A 19962-nucleotide genomic window follows, 5' to 3' on the forward strand; every position below is an offset into this window, starting at 1 on the left:
GGGTGAATCGGGGTGGTTTTGTGTTCCACTGGGGACACAAGGAGCAAAGAAATATAGCAGCAAGGAGATATTCTTGTTTTTCTACAAGTTCAAGATACCTGTATGGCTCTTTAGTTCCCCCTCTTTGTAGCAAGGCTGGTCATTAAGAGAGACAGCTCCATGAGATGGGTTGTGGCTGAGGCCCAGCAGGCATCAAGAGCTTGGAAACTCTGGCGGCAGACTTGGCCCAATGGTGAGGGCGTCCATCTACCACATGGGAGGTTTGCAGTTCAAACCCTGGGCCTCCTTGACCCGTGTGGAGCTGGCCCATGCATAGTGCTGATGCACACAAGGAGTGCCGTGCCACGCAGGGGTGTCCCCCGCGTAGGGGAGCCCCACGCGCAAGGAGTGCACCCCGTAAGGAGAGCCGCCCAGCGCTAAAGAAAGAGCAGCCTGCACAGGAGTGGTGCCGCACACATGGAGAGCTGACACAACAAGATGATGCAGCAAAAAGAAACACAGATTCCTGTGTCACTGACAACAACAGAAGCGGACAAAGACGACGCAGCAAATAGACACAGAGAACAGACAACCAGGGTGGGGGGGGAGGGAAGGGGACAGAAATAAATAAATAAATAAATCTTTAAAGAAAGAAAAAGGAGCTTGGAAACTCTGTAACTGAATAATTCCTGTGTGAGATGGGGATGGCGAGTATGAACCCACCAGGGCAGGAAGCAGGGTGCCAGCATAGTCAGTCTTCCTGCAGGAATTGGTTGACCCCGGAGCCCCCGTGACACCACATGGTGGGTTTGATTGCTTCTCCTTCCTCTAAGAGCTTAGGGTTTCCCTGTGGTCCTAGACATGGGATCATATAAACATGTGGGCTTCATTTTCTTGGGGAAATAAAGCAGACTCCCTGTGTACAAGTTTCTAAAGAGCTTAGTGATCTAACAACTGCCCAGGACTGCCAAAGCTCATCCAGACAATGAGATATCACTTTAAAAAGCTATCATGTATTACGCGCCAGGCAGTGTGCTAAATGCTCTACGTATCTCGATGCAATTTAATCCTTGCAACGCCTGATGGGGTAGGGTCTATCATTATTAACAATATATAGAAGAGGAAACTGGGGTCTTACTGAGATTAGGTAACTTGGAGAAGGCCAGTGCTAGTAAGAGGCAGCTCCAGGATTCCAGATGCGCTTAATACTGGAGCCAGGCCATCTGCTCCCCAACAGCCAGCAGGCGGCATGGCAGTGTGTGCAGAGGCTATGGCATCCTTGCCCGCTCTGCCTTCCTGGCCAGCTGCAGGCTCTCCTTTTCCTTTCTTTCTTGCCACACCCCTCACCTCCCTATTTCCAGAACAGTTCTGGAAGGAAGCTCACAAGAAGAGAAACGGGCACACTGTGTCCTGGGCCCGGGGACAGGTGACCTTTCCAATTCAGCACCTTTATAAATCTTACCTAATGAAGTTAAGGGGAAAAAGGAATTAATGAATAAATGAAGGTTAAATCACTCTCTGCAGAAAATTGATGCTGACAGCAAGGGCCAAGAAGAAAGCCTGGAAAGCAGGGTACTAGCTTGCACAAGAGGTTTTTAAAAAATTTGAGGGAGCTGTAAGGTCTGCCAATTCTGAGATAGGCAATGAAGGCTTTGGGAAGTCTGAGGCAGATGGCCTGAAGGAGCTGGAGTGAGAAAGCCATACTCCACTTTTGGGTTGTTTTTTTTTTCCAGAAGCTGATTTGGGTATACTACACACATGTCTGTATCTGCACAGGTGCACATATACACACTGCACAAATCACACATACTGTATAGGCTATTAACTCCTGAAGCCAATCAAGTGCGGGAAGTTTGGGTCTGCCTCATTCATTCTTGGCCTCCAGGAGACTGCTGTCGCATGCCTTCTTGTCTGCCACTTGTTAGCTCCATCTCCGTGTCACCACTGTGATTGTCACCACCCCCAACCTCCACCCCTCCTGGGCTGCACACCTCTGCTCAGTGGGATCAGACAGGCTGTAGGAAGCTGGCAAATACATGGCTGGACCCAGGGAGGAAGGAGAAAGCAAAGTGAAGCAGCCACTGGCCATGGGGGCGGGCTAGGCCAGGAGCTGAGCTCAGGGAGTGGCAGAGGTGGAGGGGAAAGAGATGAAAAAGAGGCGATACGTGGTGAAGCTCAAGAGGCAAAACCTTGGGCGAGGGTCCGGGCAGTGCCACTGCCTTCCTCTGCAGCAGGTCACTGGACAGCTCTAGCTCTCGCTTTAGCTCTGCAGAGAAGTGGAGCAAGAAGAGGAGGTCTGCAGATGAGACTGTCAGCAGAAGGAGATTCTCACCTCCTGCTGTCTCCACAGGTTTTTAAGAATCTGATCACAAAGACGGGGGTGCTTGGCTGGGCCAGCGCAGCTTGTGCACCCTGCAGTGTGGTGAGGCATGGGAGCAAGGGAGCAAGCTCTGGGCGGCCGTGGGGGTGGGCAAATTGGAGATGGGCTCCTGTGCGTGTGTGTGGCAGGGGCTGGGAGGAGGCAGAAAGACCCAGAACCAGGAGCTGACTAGATCGACTAGTAAATAAAAGGTCACAGGAGTTTTCCCAGGCATCAGAGAGAAGCAGACAGAGAGCTCGGCTGACGGCAGAAGCTGACAATTGGCAAATGAGCCTCTGCAGTTATCTGTTTCCCTTCCTTATTCTTGTCTCACAAAGCAGAGGCTAGAAATAGATGCAACTGGCAGATGACTTCAGGATGACAAATGAGCAACACGTTAGTTGTGTGTGATGGGGACGGGGGCTGTGCGGACAGGGGCAGGGACCTCGGGAGCTAGTGAGACAACCAGAGAGAAAACACGGGGCTTAGCAGGAGCCCCTTCCATGGGGTTGGTTCTTGCTCTGTCCCAACCAAGCACTTTACAGGTATTAGTCATTTAACCTTCTCAACAATCCTAGAAGGCAGGTATTATTGATAGCCCCACTTGACAGAGCAGAAAACTGAGGCTTAGAGAGAATTAGCTGGACCATCAGAACCAAGATCTGAGTACCAGTAACTGCTACCAAAGACAAGCTCTTAAACTATTCTAGAAGGCCTCCTTTTTGTAGGTTCTTTCCGTCTTTCCTTCCCCCTACCCCGATCTCCCTCTCTTTCTAACCCTCAATGATGTTTACTGAGCACCCACAAAGGGCCAAACACTGCGATCTCTCTGGGGGAGATATAAACAGCCCAGGCAGGCCGGGTTCCTGCCACCAATAAAAGTTGAAATGCCAGAATGAATGGAGGAAATGGTACAGTGTCTCTATTCCTCTTCCTATCAACCTGGGATGGGCAGAGGCTTTCTTCACTGCACAGCGAGAGAGATGGCCGTCCTGAGGGGGAGTGGGGCGCCTTGAGCGCTGGGGGCCTCGGCAGCCCGTGGCTTCTGCGGTTCTCCTTGGTTCCCTTACCTACAGGCTCTGCTGGGTGGTACTGTCTCATGTATCCCCAGAACTCTGCACACTGCACTGTAATTCATGACTTACTTGTGTGGTTTAGTCAAGTCTTTGACATAATCTTGATTATTTGAAAATAATCTCTATGCTGTGAGCACAGTAGGTCCTCAAAAATCGTTTGATGAATTACTTGGTGGCTGAACAGCTGACTAAGATTATCGTTTTCATCTCTGCCCATTTTTCCCTTTCCAATCTTGCGCCTGACTTTCATCTTTGCTCATCTCCCTCTTCTCATCATTAAACATCACTTGCAGGACAGAAGCTGAACCCAGACTGTTTGCTAAGCCACCAACAGCTGACAGCACAGCCAGTCCTCCCCCCTCCTAGTGGAAATTTCAAACTCCCATCCTGTTTGCAGAGATGAAGAGTGGGAATAACTGGGAGGGAGAGTGAGGAGGGTTACTCGAATCAGAATGGCAAAGGCTCAGGGAATTTAACTGCACAGTAAGAAGACGATGAACTGGAGACTATTGCAGCTACACTGGGTCCCTGAGCTGGGCTGCCACCGAAAGATCAAACGGCCAGATGGAAAGATGCCGCCAAGCTGGACTCTGAAAACAGAGCAAGCTGGGAGGAGAAGGAGCACGACCTGCTCTTCCCCAAGTGGGTGCAGCCCTGCCCTGCTGCATAAAAAACCTGGCAGTGTAAATACCCTCCATAATCCCCGAACACACAGGAACACAATCTCATCTCACATCTCTCTCACACACACACCTGCTCCCACAGGGCACATGCACACCCAGACTCAGGCCAGCCTGCTAGTGCTGTGCACACACGGCCCTTGGACACACATTCATGGTTACCCAGAATGCACAAATGTCAGGGCTGCAGGGGGGCATGCAAATACCTTTTATCCTTGAGGAAACTGAGGCTCCAGAGGAGCTTAATGCCGATGCATGGGGAAGGGACTCTGACAGTCAACCACAGGCACAATCTTCACTGACCTTTCCTGGCTACTTTCATCACCCATCACCATCCAGCCAGTGCTCTCTCCACCCCACCACCCCAACCTCGGACCAAGCGCCCTGGCAGCTCTAAGTCTGGGTCTACATTTCTTCCCTACTAACAACCTTGGAGAGAAACGTTGTCTGACAAGTGGCATGTGTGAGTGGCTGGCCAGTACCATGGGCAGTGAGGAAAGGCCCCCCAACATTTCTGTGAACTGGCACAGCTGCTCACTTCTGGCTGAGGAGTTCAGAGGCCTTTCCCAGGAGAACTGACTGGGTGGCCAGCCTCCCATCTCACGGGAATGCCGTGTTCACAGAAACTCTCCTGGACAAAAGGCCCGAGAGGGTCAGTCAAAGCCTGAGCCATTTGTGTGGGAAACCGGTTGCAATAGCGGACAACTCCTTCTCGCCCTCCTCAGCACCCAGAACCCTGGCCCACGGAGCCTGGCCAAGTCGCCTAAGGTCCAGCACCCACCTCCGCCCTCGCTGGGAGACATGCACATCAGGTCTTCAGATTGTGCTAGGACGAGGCTGAGCCCGCTTCCTCCCCCGTCCCCCCTTCCTTGACGGCTGGAGCTTCTCTTGGTACCTTGGAAGCCTGTATCTTCACATCACAGCAACTGTTCTACAGTCATCAGTGGATGGAAATAATTTCACCATGGCTCCTCTGATGTTGCCTTCTTTTGTGTTGATCAAAACAACAAAATGAATCAGACTCTCGGCGTCTGATTGAAGTCTAATTGGAAATCCAAAGTGGTGCTAAATGTTATGGTCTAAATAAAACACATTCAATTACTGAAACCCAACACAGGGAGCACGAGGGAGCAGCTCTGGGAAGGAGCTAAGGAGTTGGCTGCAGAGTTCTGGGGCATCACGACAGGGCCCCCAGTGTTCGCTGGGTAAGACCCACGGCGGAGGACTCAGAAGGCTTTCTTGAGCGTAAGAACTCCTCCTGACGCCGGTGTTCACGCGAGGAACAGCACCGGAAAAGGTTCGGGGGAGCTTCAGTACAAAGCATCACACGTGTTCTGGACCTGCCCTGGTTGCAAAGGTTTTCATTTGTCAGACAGGCCGAGCTGTGGCTGGGGGTAGAAGGTGCAGAAGCCTTGAAGGGGCCTCCAGCCATGGGCACTGGGGGCGCAGGGCAGAGGCTGGCAACCACCCAGACCTGCACCTAAATCCCAGCTCTGGCCCCTGCGAATCTTTGGGGTAGCCTTGCTAAACTCACTTAACCTTTCCAAGCCTCCACTTCCACCTTTGTAAAACCGGGTGAGAACCCCTCCGCTTCAAGCCTGCCTTGGGGATTGGAGATAACGTTAGCCAGGGCGCTGGGCTTTCTGCAGAGGATAAACAGTATTAGTAATTTCCTCAGGGTGTGGTGCTTTCTCTCGCTCCACTTGACCACCAGAGACATTTCCTGTGCCTGGGACATTCCTTACTTTCCTTTATGGGTTTTTCAAACAAAAGCAGTGCAGGACTCCAATCTCCTTGGGGGTGTCAAGTGAGCAGATATCGAGTCTGGTCTCCTGGAGCTTCGAAAATGGCTCTAAGCCCTTTCCTTAATTTGGAACTGGGTGGAAGGTGAGCCGGAAGGGAGGAGCCTATGCCCCCTACGGCAGCTAGAGGGCGCCCTCTCGGGAAGCTGAGGTGAGGATTCGGCTTCAGAGCGTGGGGGTGGAGTCCCAGCCGGGCAGCTCTGTGGCCCTGGGCAAATTACTCAGCCAAGACTGAATTTCCGTTTTCTTATCTATGAAAAAGACCACTGACAAAAATAATTATCTCACAGGAATGTTGTATTAGCTGAGATCAAGTTTGTCAACCAAAACAAGAAAAACACTACGTAAATATTCAATTTCAGCGTATCTTGAGAAAGGGAGCGCTGAGAGGCAAGGCGGGGCGGTTAGGTGTGGCTACGCACAGAGCTCCATTTGCAGGGCTTGGCCTGGTGATGATGCATGCATGCGGCAGGACCATAAACATAATTAATACTACTCACATAAGCAGATAACCCATGCCAGGTATTTTTCAGAGTCCTTTTCGTATATTTAGTTTGCTTAATTTAATCCTCAAGCAGGTGCCATAATTGTGCCCATTTTACCGATAAGGCACCTAAAGCACAGGGAGGTGAAGCAACTTGTGCAAGGGCACACAGTGGAGCCAGGACTTGAACCCGGGCAGGCAGACTCCCGGGCCCAAACTCTTCACGGCCATCAGTAAACTGCCACAGTCCCCCTCTGGCTGGTTTGGTACACCCTCCCTTCTCAGGAACCGCTTGCCCCCCAGTTCTGTTTCTTCATCTGTGAAATAAAAGGCTACCATTCTTTAGATAACCTCTGAGGCCCAACCAGCTCTGGATTCCTGCGTCAGGGAGAGGTGGGCACTCCGACTGGGCAATGATCCCAAATAAGGAGAGGACAAAGTCAGCTTCCTTTCAGGTTGGCATGAGTTATCTCAGCCACTGAGCACATTGTCATCTCTCCTCTCGCACAGCTCACCTTATATTGGTATTTATTGACATGTCATTCTTTCCCTTCATACCGTGACCTCTCTGAGGCAGGGGCCCTGTTTCATTAACCTCTACACAAAAACAAATGTAGCAGTGTCATTGCTGTGGAGAAAGCAGAGGAAATCAAGAAGGCACCCATCTTCAGGGCAGCTCTCTTTAGGAGATCTTAGCTTGAATATGACTTGAAAGACAGTCCATCCATATCTGCTCATGCATTCGACCAAATGACTGGTTCTTGGACAGCTCTATGCATTATACACGGTAGACAGTTGAACGAATGAGTTGATGTCTGCAAACAATACACAAATCTTTCCCTATCTTAATCTGACCTTTAGGATCATCTTCAGGGACTCTTGGGCTAGAGTTGCTCTCATTTTTTTTTTTTTTAATTAAAATTTTGAAAACACAACACGTTTTCTCTCTTGCCTGTGCTGAGTGATGCTGTGGCCCAGTTGGGGAAAGAACGCTGGGCTGGACTAAGTAATTCAGAGTCAATCCCGGTTCTGCTGGTTCCAGCCCAGGTAGAAGGGAGGTCTCCTGTTACTGAGACTTCATCTGCCTTATAAAAATAGAGGACAATCTAGGTGAGCAACCTCCCTCTCTGGGCATCAGTTTTCTTACTTTTAAAATAAGTGGTGGTCCCTTTTGGTGTTGACACACTATGGTTTCCCATGATTCGGTTACAGGAACATCTTTCTGGGCAGACTGTCAGCCTTCAGCAGTGTCCGCCTCGAAAGGGAAAGCAAATCCCTCGCTGAGGATTACAGAAAGAATCTCCAGCCCCCTGCCCATTTAGAAAAATGAGGTTTTTTTTTTGGCACTCGTTCTCCTAGCCTGGGCATTGTGCTCAATCATTTCTTTCCAAACCAAAGGATTTTTAAATAAGAGCCTGGAGTTTTCTCTCTCAAAAACAGTAAGCCAAGCGTCTGATTAATAGGGTGGGTTTGCATTTCCTTTCCTTCGTGGGAAAATATTTATTAAAAAATGTTCCAATAAGAAGAGTAATAGCCAGGAATCAGCTCCGCGTCAACCGCTTTATTCCCTGAGATTTGGAATGGGGGGAAAGCAAAGGGGGAAATCAACACCCAGGTTTGGGGTGGCCACTGCTCCCCGGGCCTCTGTCCCCAGGAGGCAGGACTTGCCCTTCCTCTGGGAAAGGCTTGGACACAGAGCGTGCAGCTCCTGGGCCAGCCCGGGGTCCCGCCGCCTTAACCAGAAACACATGTGCGTCAGAAGTTTGGATTGAAAATGACAGAAATTCGCTTATCCTCACTTGCCTAATCTGCAAACTCTGTAATTCCTCCCAGAGTCCCTCAGGCTCAACCCCAGCCCCCCACCGCCCGCTGCCCCTCCCTCGCGGCTGCGCCCAGACAGGAGGGGGGGCTCCTGTTACTGAGACTTCATCCGCCTGCAAAAATACACCTTGGCACGCTCCGCCTGCGCCCTGGGGAGCCTTACTGCCGGGACTAAACAAATGTGCGGAATCAAAATAACGGTCTACGATGTCAAAATAAACGAACAGGGGGCATCTGGAAGTGGGGTTCCCCGTCTCTTTCCTTTCCCCAAGGTCCTTAGGTGCCTCAGCGCCTTGTTCCTTCGCTCGTTTTGGCCACAGGTAAGAGACTTACTACTCTGGAGCATCACAATCGTCCCTTTGAAAGTGGTTCATATTTTTGGCCCTAGATCCAGATGATAGTTGGCAGGGCTTCCCCCGAGCCAGGAAAACCAAAATCAGTTTCCTGGTGAAGCCGGGCTGGACACACTGCTGCTGTTAGAGGGGCCTGACCTGTCCTTCCGTCCCACCCCCACACTTTAAAGGGTCTTTAGCCAATGCCGGGAACTTGGTGTGGGGTGGGGGAGGGGAGAAGACCCATGCAATTGAGACCTCCAGGGAAGGGTGGCATCACCATCTTTCAAACTACTCTTTTTAACAGCTCCGGGTCAAAGCAATCCTTGCCCCAACTCTCTTAAATGGCTTAAGGAGATGGGGTTAAAAGGCCGGTTTCCTGGAATGGGCTTTGAGAGGTCCCACCGCCCTGCATACTGAGTGGCTCCTGAGAGCGCTGCCTCCTGAGCCGGCGAGGAAGACTGTCCAGGAAAGCCACATAAAATCATTGTCTGGGCAATTTCCAGGCAGTGTCAATCCTGTTCCTAATGGGGGTCCCTCAGAGGCTTCCCAGAAGCACTTTCAGGGCTCACGGACATATGTTGTCCACTTAGGACTTAGCCAACCTTTAGTAAATTAAGAGCAATCTGTAAAGCTGCTGGTGCTTTCCCCCATGTGTTTTGGGAAGTCACACTGGTTCGGATGAATCTGGACTTGGGTCTACAATGCTGAAAGGGGCAGCTAGCCTGCAGGGTTCCCTCTGGACCTCAGATTTCTCATCTGGGTCCAGAAGGGGCTGATCTCCAAAGTCCTCACCAGCCCTGATGCCCTGGGAGTCAGGGCACCACAGGTTTCTCTTCTCAGAGCCTTGTTTCTCAGTGTGTTCTGTGGCCCACACGTGTCAGAATCACTTGGGATGGCTAGCAGCACAGTGGTAAAGGATGTGGCTCTGGAGCCAGAGCTCCTAGCTTCAAATCCCACCTCTGCTGCTTCCTAGCTGCGTAGCCTGGGGTAAGTCACTTAACTTCTCTGCTCCTGCTTCCTCTGTGAAATGGAGATAGGATAGAAAATATGTGTACATCACCCAGAATAGCATCTCATCCTTAACAAGTGCTCAACAAATGTTAGTTATTTTTAAAGGCAATTTCTAGACCCCGGTCTTCTGAATCAGAATCTCCGGTGGGGGTGCGGGGGGGGTGGGAGGTGCAGGAAGGTGCATCTGAACGGGCTCCCTAAGCGAGCCTTATGTATAATGCAGTTGGAATACCCTTATCTTAGAGAGTAAGAGGCTTGTGCTTGCTAACATGCTGTTGCTAAAAGCTCTCTGATCATCTATTTTTGGGAAATCTGTCAGAAATGCTCTGATGCCCAAGAAGGCAAGGGGCAGACTAATATTCCAGGCCCTTTTCCAGGACTTTTAGGGCTGACCTCCAGACTCCATGTCCCTCCCACACCTGCTTATCAACCACAGGTAAGCCCAGTTCCTGACCTCTTTCCTACCTGTGTTCCACCCATCGTTCAAGGTTGACTCATCTCTCAAAGTCTGGTGCTCTATTTCCTTCAACAGAGCCATGAGGAAAGCCAAGTGGAGAGGTTTCTGGGAATTCCTGGCCAGGCACCCCTGGACTGGTGTGGGCCTCCAAAGCCTTCCAGCCCTTCTTCACCTCTTGAGGTCGACTCATATCTCATTATCTTCTACAAAGTCTCCCTGGCCTACTGCAGATGTCACCAATGTCCCTCTCCTCCAAACTTTTGCAGCTTCCGTACCGTACACAGAGTGACTTGGCAATTACAGGGATACTGCCTTATCATGGTTGTCAACAGACTGACTCACAGTGAGACAGACACGCTGACTCCCCAGCACTGGAAGAGCCCGCACAGCAGCTCATTGGTTTCTGTGTTGAGAGAAATCCCTGCCTCAGGTCAGGGTGGCCCGCAGGACTTTGAAGATCCCTTCCTGTTTTGAGGTTCTGGGAGGCTGAAACCTCTCACCATACCCAGCAGAGGGCTGGACCCCCAGCAGGAGGGGCCCAGTAAGTACTTAGTAACTGGCCAATTGGTGGGGTCCCAGTGGAGGTTTAACACACGGCCACATATTGTTTGACACTCCTTCCATTGAAAGGTGAGGTCTCTGTCCCTTCTTTTAGTTAGTCAATTCAGGCAGAAGAGATAACTATGTGACTTTCAAATCATGAAAAGGCAATACAGACCCTACCTTATTTGCAGGGAATATTTCCTCTTGGAGCCCTGAGCTGCCATGCAAGAAGCCTGACTACCTCACCATGCTGTGAGGAAACCCAAGGCCTTGCCTAGAGGCTCTGGCCTGGAATCTGGCAGGTCCCAAACTTCTAGACATCTCAGCCCAGGTGCCTGACAGGTGAAAGGAGAAGCTCCAGGTGACTCCAGCCCACTGCTGTTCTCATCACCCCCAGCCATTCATGTCAACCCAGGAGAGGCCCCAGATGTTGGAGAGCAGGGAAAAGCCATCTTCAGTGCCTCTTGTCTGAACCCACATGATCCAGGAGCTTAATAAAATGGTGGTTTTATGCCCCTAAATTTTGGGGTGGTTTGTTCTGTAGCAATAAATAACTACCACAGTTCCCAAATGCTGGCACATATCCCTGGGAATCCCTTCAGAACTGGGGTCTGAGTGTCCACTCCCTGGAGAACAGCAGCCCCATCGTCTGCCCTCAATTTGCAAAATGTGTGTCTGGACTTACCTAGAGAGGCCAGACAGGAGAAGCCCCCTGGAGAGTCGTTTTTTGGCTGGATGTCTATGTGCATAGCCAGGCAAGGTCCAGAGGCCCTGGTGTGTGGCCAGGGCTCAGGTCCCCTCCCTTCTCTCTGCAGATGCCTGCTATACTAGCCCCCCGGGCCTCCCACAGGGGCCTGGGGCTGCCTCCACGTGTACTGAGGGGAGCTGGATTGTTTAGTCTGCTGGGCACATTCCTGGATTTTAAAAATAAATAGCGGATTACGAGTGACTCAGCCTGATGCTGTCAACCGGCCAGGCCAGAGGCTCCCGAGGCTTCCCTTGGGAGGGAGCAGCAAGGATGGCAGGTTGGAAGCAGTTGCCTGGGAGTGGGAACTCAGTCCCAGCCATAATTTAGGTTATTAGAGGTCCCAGGGAAGTTCTCATAAATACTACTCCTGATAATGATCATAATCACTACCACTTACTGAAGGCACTGACTATGTGTCAGGCATGGTGCTTGGTAATTTACGTATATTCTCTTGATCCCCACAATAGTTGGCACTATTAGGCCCATTATACAGTTAATAGTGAAATAACTTCTCTAAAGCCATACACCTAGTAGTGGCTATGCATTGAATGGAGGCCTGCCTGACCCCCGCACTTCAGTTCTTAACCACTATACTCCCGTGAAATGGAGAGCACCATCCTGCAGCCACCACGCCCCTGGCCGCTCACCCCAGACACACACACATCTGCAGCCTGTCTGCTGTTCCCAAGCCCCTATCCAGCTTACAAGGAGCCATTTTCCACCGTGACTCCCTTTTTCCATTTCACCCTTCGGTGGATCATTTTATGCCTCTATTCCCTCTGCTAATTCAAACTAATTAAAGTATAAAATAGAATAATTGCTTCCATTCCTATACTCTTTTCCCATCCACCCTGAGTACAGAGCTATATTCCCTTTCTGGGAGTGGCCAGTCTGACAAGTTGGGTGGAAACTGGGGCTATCAAGTTTCTTTTCATCTTGCTGCTTCTTTTTCATTTGGCTCGGAGCCTGATTTTCCCCGGACTCGCTGTCTGACTTCCACTAGGCTGAAGATATGGGAACGACTTGTCCTCACATCTCTAACATCTGTCGATTTGCTTTTGACGAAGCTGGGGCTGACTTTCTAGGGAAGAGCCAGGCATCCTATCAGTGGAGCACCTGACCTGGGCAATTACAAGGATGGGGGAATCAGTTTCCAAATTTTCCCCTGGGACTGGCTGGTCTTAGATCTATTAACAGTACATTAACATCGACTTGTTAGGCAGTGGCACTAATAACCTAACACTTCTTACTAGTCCTATTTCTTAATTACATTTAATGAACTATGAAAAAAAAAAAAAGAGGAGAGAATAAGCAAGAAACAGAGAGAGAGTGTGCTATATTGGATTGTTCTAGTTCCGTGGGGAGACGAAATTGCTTGGGGCAGAACTTGAGTGTATCCATGGCCCCAAGGAGATAATAGGTGCCATGTTTTGGGGAGGGGACAGGAGCACAGAGAGGCAAGGGTTGAGGACAGGGTGGGAAGCAGTGGTGAGAGGAGGTTCCCCAGAAATTGGTTACAAAGTGAAGTGATGGGAAGCCCGACTCCCATGATGTTTTATAAATTCCTAGGACTTTTAAGAACTCCAAGTGCTTAAATTGCTGCCTCAAAACAGGAATATACTTAAGCATAATCAGACCAGTATTCTTATGCTCTCTGCAGTGTTCCCTTCAGGGAAGAAGTTCATATGGACACGTGCAGCCTCATAAATACCTCATTCAGAAAGTTCTTCTTTTGGTCTAACTGCAAGCACAACTGCTGTGCTTTGGTGTTGGCTTGTGGAAATGGAGAAAACTTCTAGTCCCAGAACCTTGGACAAGTCTCTTTCAGATCTTGGCCCAGGTCACCAAGCTGGAGAGGGTGGGGACTAGACCTGCCACACGTCTTCTGGCTCAGCCGGAAGCCTCCTGCTGTCACCCTGCCTCTTATCTTCCTTCTGATCATCATTCCCAGTCTCTGAGACAGGCCATTTCCAATGGGTCTCTCAGAAAAAAACCCCGAGTCATGGAATAAAGAAAGGATGAGAGCTGGACCACAGAGAATCATCGTGATGATTAGTTATCTGGTGTGAGAGACAGAGTAAAAAGCAATTCCCCACTGATTGTCCCAGATCACATTGTGTCAGACTCCGAGGTTAAATGACTTGTCCAAGGCCACTCAACTATGAAACAGAGAGATGCGATTCAAAGTCATTGCTTCCAGAGTCAGAGACAATCCTATTTTCGGATGCAACTCCCTTGATAGTACGAAGGAGGAAACTGAAGTTGTGAGAAGATTATAGTTAGAGCAAAAGCTGGAATAGAACCCAGGTCATCTGACCTCATTTTCATTGATCATTCTCCTGCCACAATTAAACTGCTTCCTTTAAGACATCTGAGCTGTCTGTGAACACTCACAGCTGCTCAGCCTCTCTCAAGGGGTGGGTTCTCCTGGCTACCTATTTTGGCAGGATTTATGGCTCTTCAGGTGACAGGTCTCAGAGTCCCAGCACAAATCCTCCTTAGACTTTGTTCCCTGCTTACTGCTCCCCCTGGCACTGCGAGCTCCCCCTACAAATATCTCACATGACTTGAGGCAGCGCTGTGACATCAATCCCAAATTCTTCTTATATCTGCTTATCGTAACTGGTTACCCATAACCCTTCTGTTGAGTGCAGACCGTACAAGAGTGGAGCAGCTGAGGCAGAAGACGAAGACAAAGGAGAGGGTACTTATGAATAAACTATGTGGATACTTGGTTTGACTAGGGCCGATGCTCTCAAAGGCATGGCCAATTCTGGTTTCAAGAAGTCATCCTATTCCCTGACGTCCACTTACCAGCCTCTAGCCCTGATCCAGACCTTCTCTGGCAACATTTTAAATACAATTTCAAAAAGCATCCTGCTTGAGAAAAAGATATACAGGGAGAATATGTGCTTTGGCATCTTCTCAGTTTCACCAAGGTCTCACGGGTCATTTCGATTTGTTTCTTCTGCTTTTCCATCTCATTGGGATCAAAGAACTCAGTAAACAACCCTTACCCAGACTCACCTGTCAAGCCCTCAGCCATACATATTGCCTCTTGAAAATACCATGTATAATGTGGGTCTTTTCAATCCCTCTGACCATCCATATATCCCTGTATCTATGTTGCTATCTACCCATTTATTCTTCTATCTATCTATCTATCTATATATACCCGTGAAAAGAATAATGTTCACTGAATGTTAACCTGGTGTTACATTCTGGGTGTCTTGTTACGTTTTTCTTTTCTGGTATGTACTATAGGAATTTGTATGGTGAGTATCTACCATTTTTATTTAAAAAATAGCTTTTTTGCCTTAAAAACAAAGAGGAACAGTAAGAAAAGGCAGAGCATTTATAGAATCCAGTCTGATGTTATATATATCTGCATATATGCCTGTCTCTCTCGTTAGAGTATAACCAATGTAAGGGCAGCAGTCAAGCCACATTCATTTTGATGTTTTCCCAGGAATTTGTTCCTAGTAAATAGGTGCCTAATAATGGATTCTTTTAGGCCTTCTGACTGTTTTATTGGACTCAGAGGTCAGTGTTTATTTGCAAGCCTGTTGTTATGGACTGAATTGTGTCCCCCAAAAGATAAGTTAGTGTCCTAGTGTCCAGAACCTCAGAATGTGACCTTATTTAGAAGTAGGGCCGTTACAGATGGAGTTAGGCAAATGAAAGTGAGTTCATACTGGAGTAGGGTGGGCTCTTAATCCCAGAGCACTAGTATTCATAGAAGAAGAGGAAATTTGACCACAGATAGAGAGACAGAGGGGAGAATGTCATGGGTTGATGGCAAAGCACCAAAAGCCTGGAGAGGCTGGGAACAGATCGCTCCCTCTAGACTTTAGAGGAAGCTCTGACCGACGGACACTTTGCTTCCAACCTCCAGCCTCCAGAACTGTGAGACAGTTCATTTCTGTTGTTTTAAGCCTCCCAGTTTGTGGCACTTGGTTACTGCAGCTCTTGCAAACTAAGACAACGGTCTTATCCACTCCAGGTTAGGCAAAGCCTCTTCTCGCGCTGCCATGTTCCCATTTGGACCCATCTGTGCCTCAACTGCAGGGGCCACGTGAAAGAAGGTTAAAGAAGACAGGTGGGTTCAAGAGTATCTGGCTGTCATTTGCATGCAATTAACATAGGATTTGTGTCATCTAGTCTCAGGTAATTTTCAAGTTAGAACTGCATCACTGCTTCTCTTAATGCTGTCAGGTGCCCATTTGTCTCTTCCTTATTTCTTCCACGCATCCCTGAGCTCTGGGTTCTGTTCCCTCACATTCCAAAAGAAAAGGAGGCCAGGGGCTCTGGAAGGGCGAAGCTCATCAAGGACACCCAGAATCCTCGCTGATTTTTAAAAAATGACATATGAGCTGGGAGGCACCGCATGAAAGCCTGCTGCTTCTCCACTTCCAGCATCCTGCCCTAGCCTGAGTCAGAGTCCGCAGCTGCTGAGCCTGATTCACAGTGCCTCTTCTCCTTCCCTGGCCTTTCTCTTGCTGTGTTTAGGACACTGCCAAGAACACCACTGCGGTAACTCACTGAATGAACAGAATGAACTGGTCTTTCCCAAGGTCTTTGCTTGGCTTTCTGGATCTCCCCTGATCTGGTGAATCCCAGTTCCCCTGTTCCTTGTTCCCTGTTAGTGATGGCTCTCCCTGCACTTGCTTCCTCTCTGCTCATATATATCCAAAGTAAATAGATTCCGGCAACTCGGGGAAATAACTATTCCATCCAAGATGGCAGGATCTTGCTGAGCTGTGGCCGGGCAGAGGGTAGAAAGGCTATTTGCAGGTCTCCCTCCCCATCTCTGCAGGCACGGTTTCAGCTTCCCAGAGCTGACCAGTTTCTACCCTGCTAAGACTCAGGCCCAGATTTTTATCTCCTTCTGGGGCCCTATCTTGGGTCTGTCTCTCCCGGGATTGGACCCAGAGTGGAGGCCTGGATTATTTACACCTCTTTGGCTTCCTTGAGCAGCAGACTCTGTGGGCCCGGGAGCAGTAAATCTACCTCCTAATCACACCAAGCTGCTCCGTGCAGTCTGGCCCGTTCTTGTGGGGCTGTTCATCATGCGCTGAGACAGGGGCTGTGGCCTAGAGAGAAGCCTCCGGGAAGTAGCTGGCCCGCGGTTGCTTTTCTGTGGCTCCCTGCAAAAGCCTGCAGGGATTCTGCTTTCTCCCTGAGGCCCTGTGCAGCAGACCCGCTGGTCTCCCTTGTCAGAAGGAGCAGCTACTGATGGAGCAAAGAGAGTATCAGCTCTTCCTGGGGGCTGGGAAAGAGGGATTGGGTGTGGGCACTTACCTGTCTTTCAGACATGACGTACAGGTAGCGCTGGTCAACGGAGAAGGCCATGTCCCGGAGGATGGGGCTCCCGTCTTTGAGCACGGAGACCATCTCATACTGGATCCCGCCATGTGGGGGGCCATCTGCCCGGATCTGCGAGGAAAGCAAGGGTGTCCTCAGCATCTGTACTCAGCGTTCCCTGATGGTTTGCCTGCCTCACCTTAAAGCAAGTGGCTCACTTCTCAGAAGGCCCCCTTCTCCCCAGTCGCCATCCAGAACCAGGCTAGGCTGCAGGGAAGATAAAGGTGCCCCTTATTTCAAAGAGCCCAGTTTCCACCGACAGGAAGTTCTTTTCCAAACAGCCTGCGTGAGCTGGGTCTGGGATTTCTGAGGGCGGGTCGATTTGTGTGTGCACATAAGCCCTTAGGCATGACTTTGAATATGCCTATGTGGCTATTCTTGTGTGCATGTATATATATTTATAGCACTCTGTGCATGTGCAAGCGTGTGCTCATGCACACTTATTTGTGATTGGGGTAGGAGAGTCAACATCTGTGCACAGTGTTCTTGTCTCAGGTAGGTGAGAGGGAATGGAAGGACAATCACACAAACCATCAAAAAGCTGGTCATCAAAGCGAAAGCCTAAAGACATGTATATTACTAGACAGAAAGCTAAAAAACATAACATGGGGCTGAATAACAGTGAAACCTCATGTGAAATACGAAAATGGGTAATCTTACACATGTAAGACTTTTTACAAATATAAATACAAATAAACAAGAGAGATGGAAACAATAACAGCTATGTATGGCAGGGGAAGCATAAAGAGATTGAGAGATGAGTTTTTGTTTTTATTATGGAATAATGAAAATGTGCTAATAATGATTGCAGTGATGAACGCATACCTAGGTGATTATACCACCATTGATTATACACTTCGGATGGATTTAGGCTTTATTTATATGTATCAGTAAAATTGATTTATTAGAAAAAAGAGCTGGTCATCAAGAGATTAAAGGTGTTAGGATCTCAGAAAGAAAGATCTCGGAGGGAATAGCTGAAGGCTCATTTTGCCAAGGTGGGTTCTACCATTGGGTGGGGTGGACCCATATCCTGGGGAAGACTAATGCCGTCGAATAGAGAGAACTGTATCTCTCGTGAGAAAGGACGGCTCCCAGGGCATTAGATTGGCAGGCGTTGTGGGCCCTAAGGGGAGGGGAAAATGGATGTGCAATGGATGGAACAAAGGTAAATAAGGGGGCAAAAGAGGAGTTATGTGAGAGTACACGAGGATGAATATAAAACAACTAATATTACACCAAAAACATATAGGGGACGACAGACTAATAATGAAAACCATAAGACAAAACATAGGATAACTAAAAAATTTAGAAAACTGTACAACCTAAAGTATGGACCACATAGTAAGCACAAATGTCACCTTGTTCGAAAACTATAGTTTCGGAATCTGTACATCAGTTTCAGGAAATATGATATGAATAAGTTAAAAGAGTATTGCTGTGGAAGGGAAAAGGTTTTATGGTGGATCTGGGGAAATACTGTATATTGTATATATGAATTTCGGTGATCTAAGACTCTTCTGAAGCTGACATCATGTTGGGATTCACTTTACGGGAAGTTTTGGATCACAGAGTGGTTCAACAATGGCAGCGGAGGAATACTGATATGGGATGTTATTGACAAGATATATATGGTTGACAGGGAGTTATACAGGGCATATGCCCAGGGTATATGGTAATGTCTATATATACTCATAGTGGAAACAATTAAAAACAACAGCTGGGGGGGTACTGGGCTCCTGGCCGGGGGGTCACTGTTGTGGGCCCTGGGAGAGCAGCGGCAATCCTCCAGGTGCAACGGCAAGAACCAGGAAGGAAGGAGGGCCCAACAGTGGGCTCTTGATACTAATGGCTACACTTTTGAGCCTATACACCTGCAATAAGAAGAAGGCCTAGAGTAGCATTGTGCCTGGGGGTTTCCTCCTGACAGCCTTCATGTTACTCAAATGTGGCCACTCTCACAGCCAAACTCAGCGTGTAGATGCGATGCATTCCCCCCAGCGTGGGACACGACACCCGGGGATGAGCCTCCCTGGCACCAAGGGATCACTACCACATACCAGCTGAAGAAGCAACTAGAAAATGACCTTGAATTAAAGATTCAATGCGGAACAGCAGAATATACCTGTCTACATATAATAGCATGACTTCGGGAAGCGGTTTGACCTAATGTAAGGGGGAAATGGAAAGGAGAAATGAGATTATAAGGCTGTGAGTCTCTAAAAAAGAGTCTGGAGGTTGTCAGAAGAATACCCCTATGTACAACTGAACAGAGTCTAAGAGACAGATAAGGTAGATACAACCCCAGGTATTGGTTCTTTTGAGGGATAAAGAGACCCACGGGTCCTATGGTCATGGCAGAAGGGGTTCACTGCCATGACAGATGGCCCTTCTTTGGAGCTGGTGTTTCTGCGTGATGGAATTGGACTCAGAGGGGATCTCTTTTCACAAGACTTGCATGCTACTTTATTGGAATTGTAGTTGGTGCTGGGTTTAAGATATATGTAGGGGATCTGAATCTCTGGACTGATAATATGACACCCAGGCCCAGAGCCTCAACAGACTTCAGCTCCTACACTTTGATTTATTGGACTTACTCCACTCAGCTAACATGGAGTTGAAGAAGGTCAACCACCACAACATGGAGACTAGATTGTCTACAACTGGAAGTGGGAGGAGAGCACCCAGTACCCATGTGGAATCTAAGCCCTCACTTGACATAGGTGTGCAATGGACACAATCAATCCAATGTCCACAGAGAAAATGTGGAATGGGTGTGGGAACGGTAGCCATGGGGGCTGCTGGGTGTGGGGAACGGGAGGAAGAGATGAGATGTGGAGGCGTTTTCGGGACGTGGAGTTGTCCTGGATAGTGCTTCACGGACAATTACGGGACACTGTAGATCCCCCCAGGGCCCACTGGATGGAACGTGAGAGTCTGGGCTATGATGTGGACCATTGACTATGGGGTGCAGTGATGCTCAGAGATGAACTTACCAGGTGCAATGGATGTGTCATGATGATGGGAGAGAGTGTTGCTGTGGGGGGAGTGGGGGGCGGGGGCGGTGGGGTTGAATGGGACCTCATATATTTTTTTAATGTAATAATGTAATAAATAATTAAAAAAAAAATAAAATAAAAAAAAAAAAAAGAAAGAAAGATCTCTCTGCTCTAAAACATATCCCTGAAATGTCTGTGAATCTACCCCACGAGTTACAGTGAACCAGGCATCTCAGCTCAGTCTCTCGGAATCCATCCCAGGAGAGTAAGACAGAGAGGTCTTGGACATCATCTTGTACAATGC

The 19962-nt window shown here is 48.9% G+C and overlaps 1 protein-coding gene across 1 annotated transcript in view; it reads right to left on the minus strand.

The window, feature by feature from the left end:
• The window catches only part of PLXNA2 (plexin A2), a 210089-nt gene that overhangs the window by 95021 nt on the left and 95106 nt on the right, over positions 1-19962 (minus strand). The window contains exon 4 of the mRNA XM_058275132.2: positions 16597-16731. Coding sequence (XP_058131115.1) covers positions 16597-16731 — 135 coding nt within the window. The remainder of the gene's footprint in view (positions 1-16596; positions 16732-19962) is intronic.

Source organism: Dasypus novemcinctus, chromosome 13 (assembly GCF_030445035.2).
Source record: "Dasypus novemcinctus isolate mDasNov1 chromosome 13, mDasNov1.1.hap2, whole genome shotgun sequence".
Lineage (NCBI taxonomy): Eukaryota > Metazoa > Chordata > Mammalia > Cingulata > Dasypodidae > Dasypus > Dasypus novemcinctus.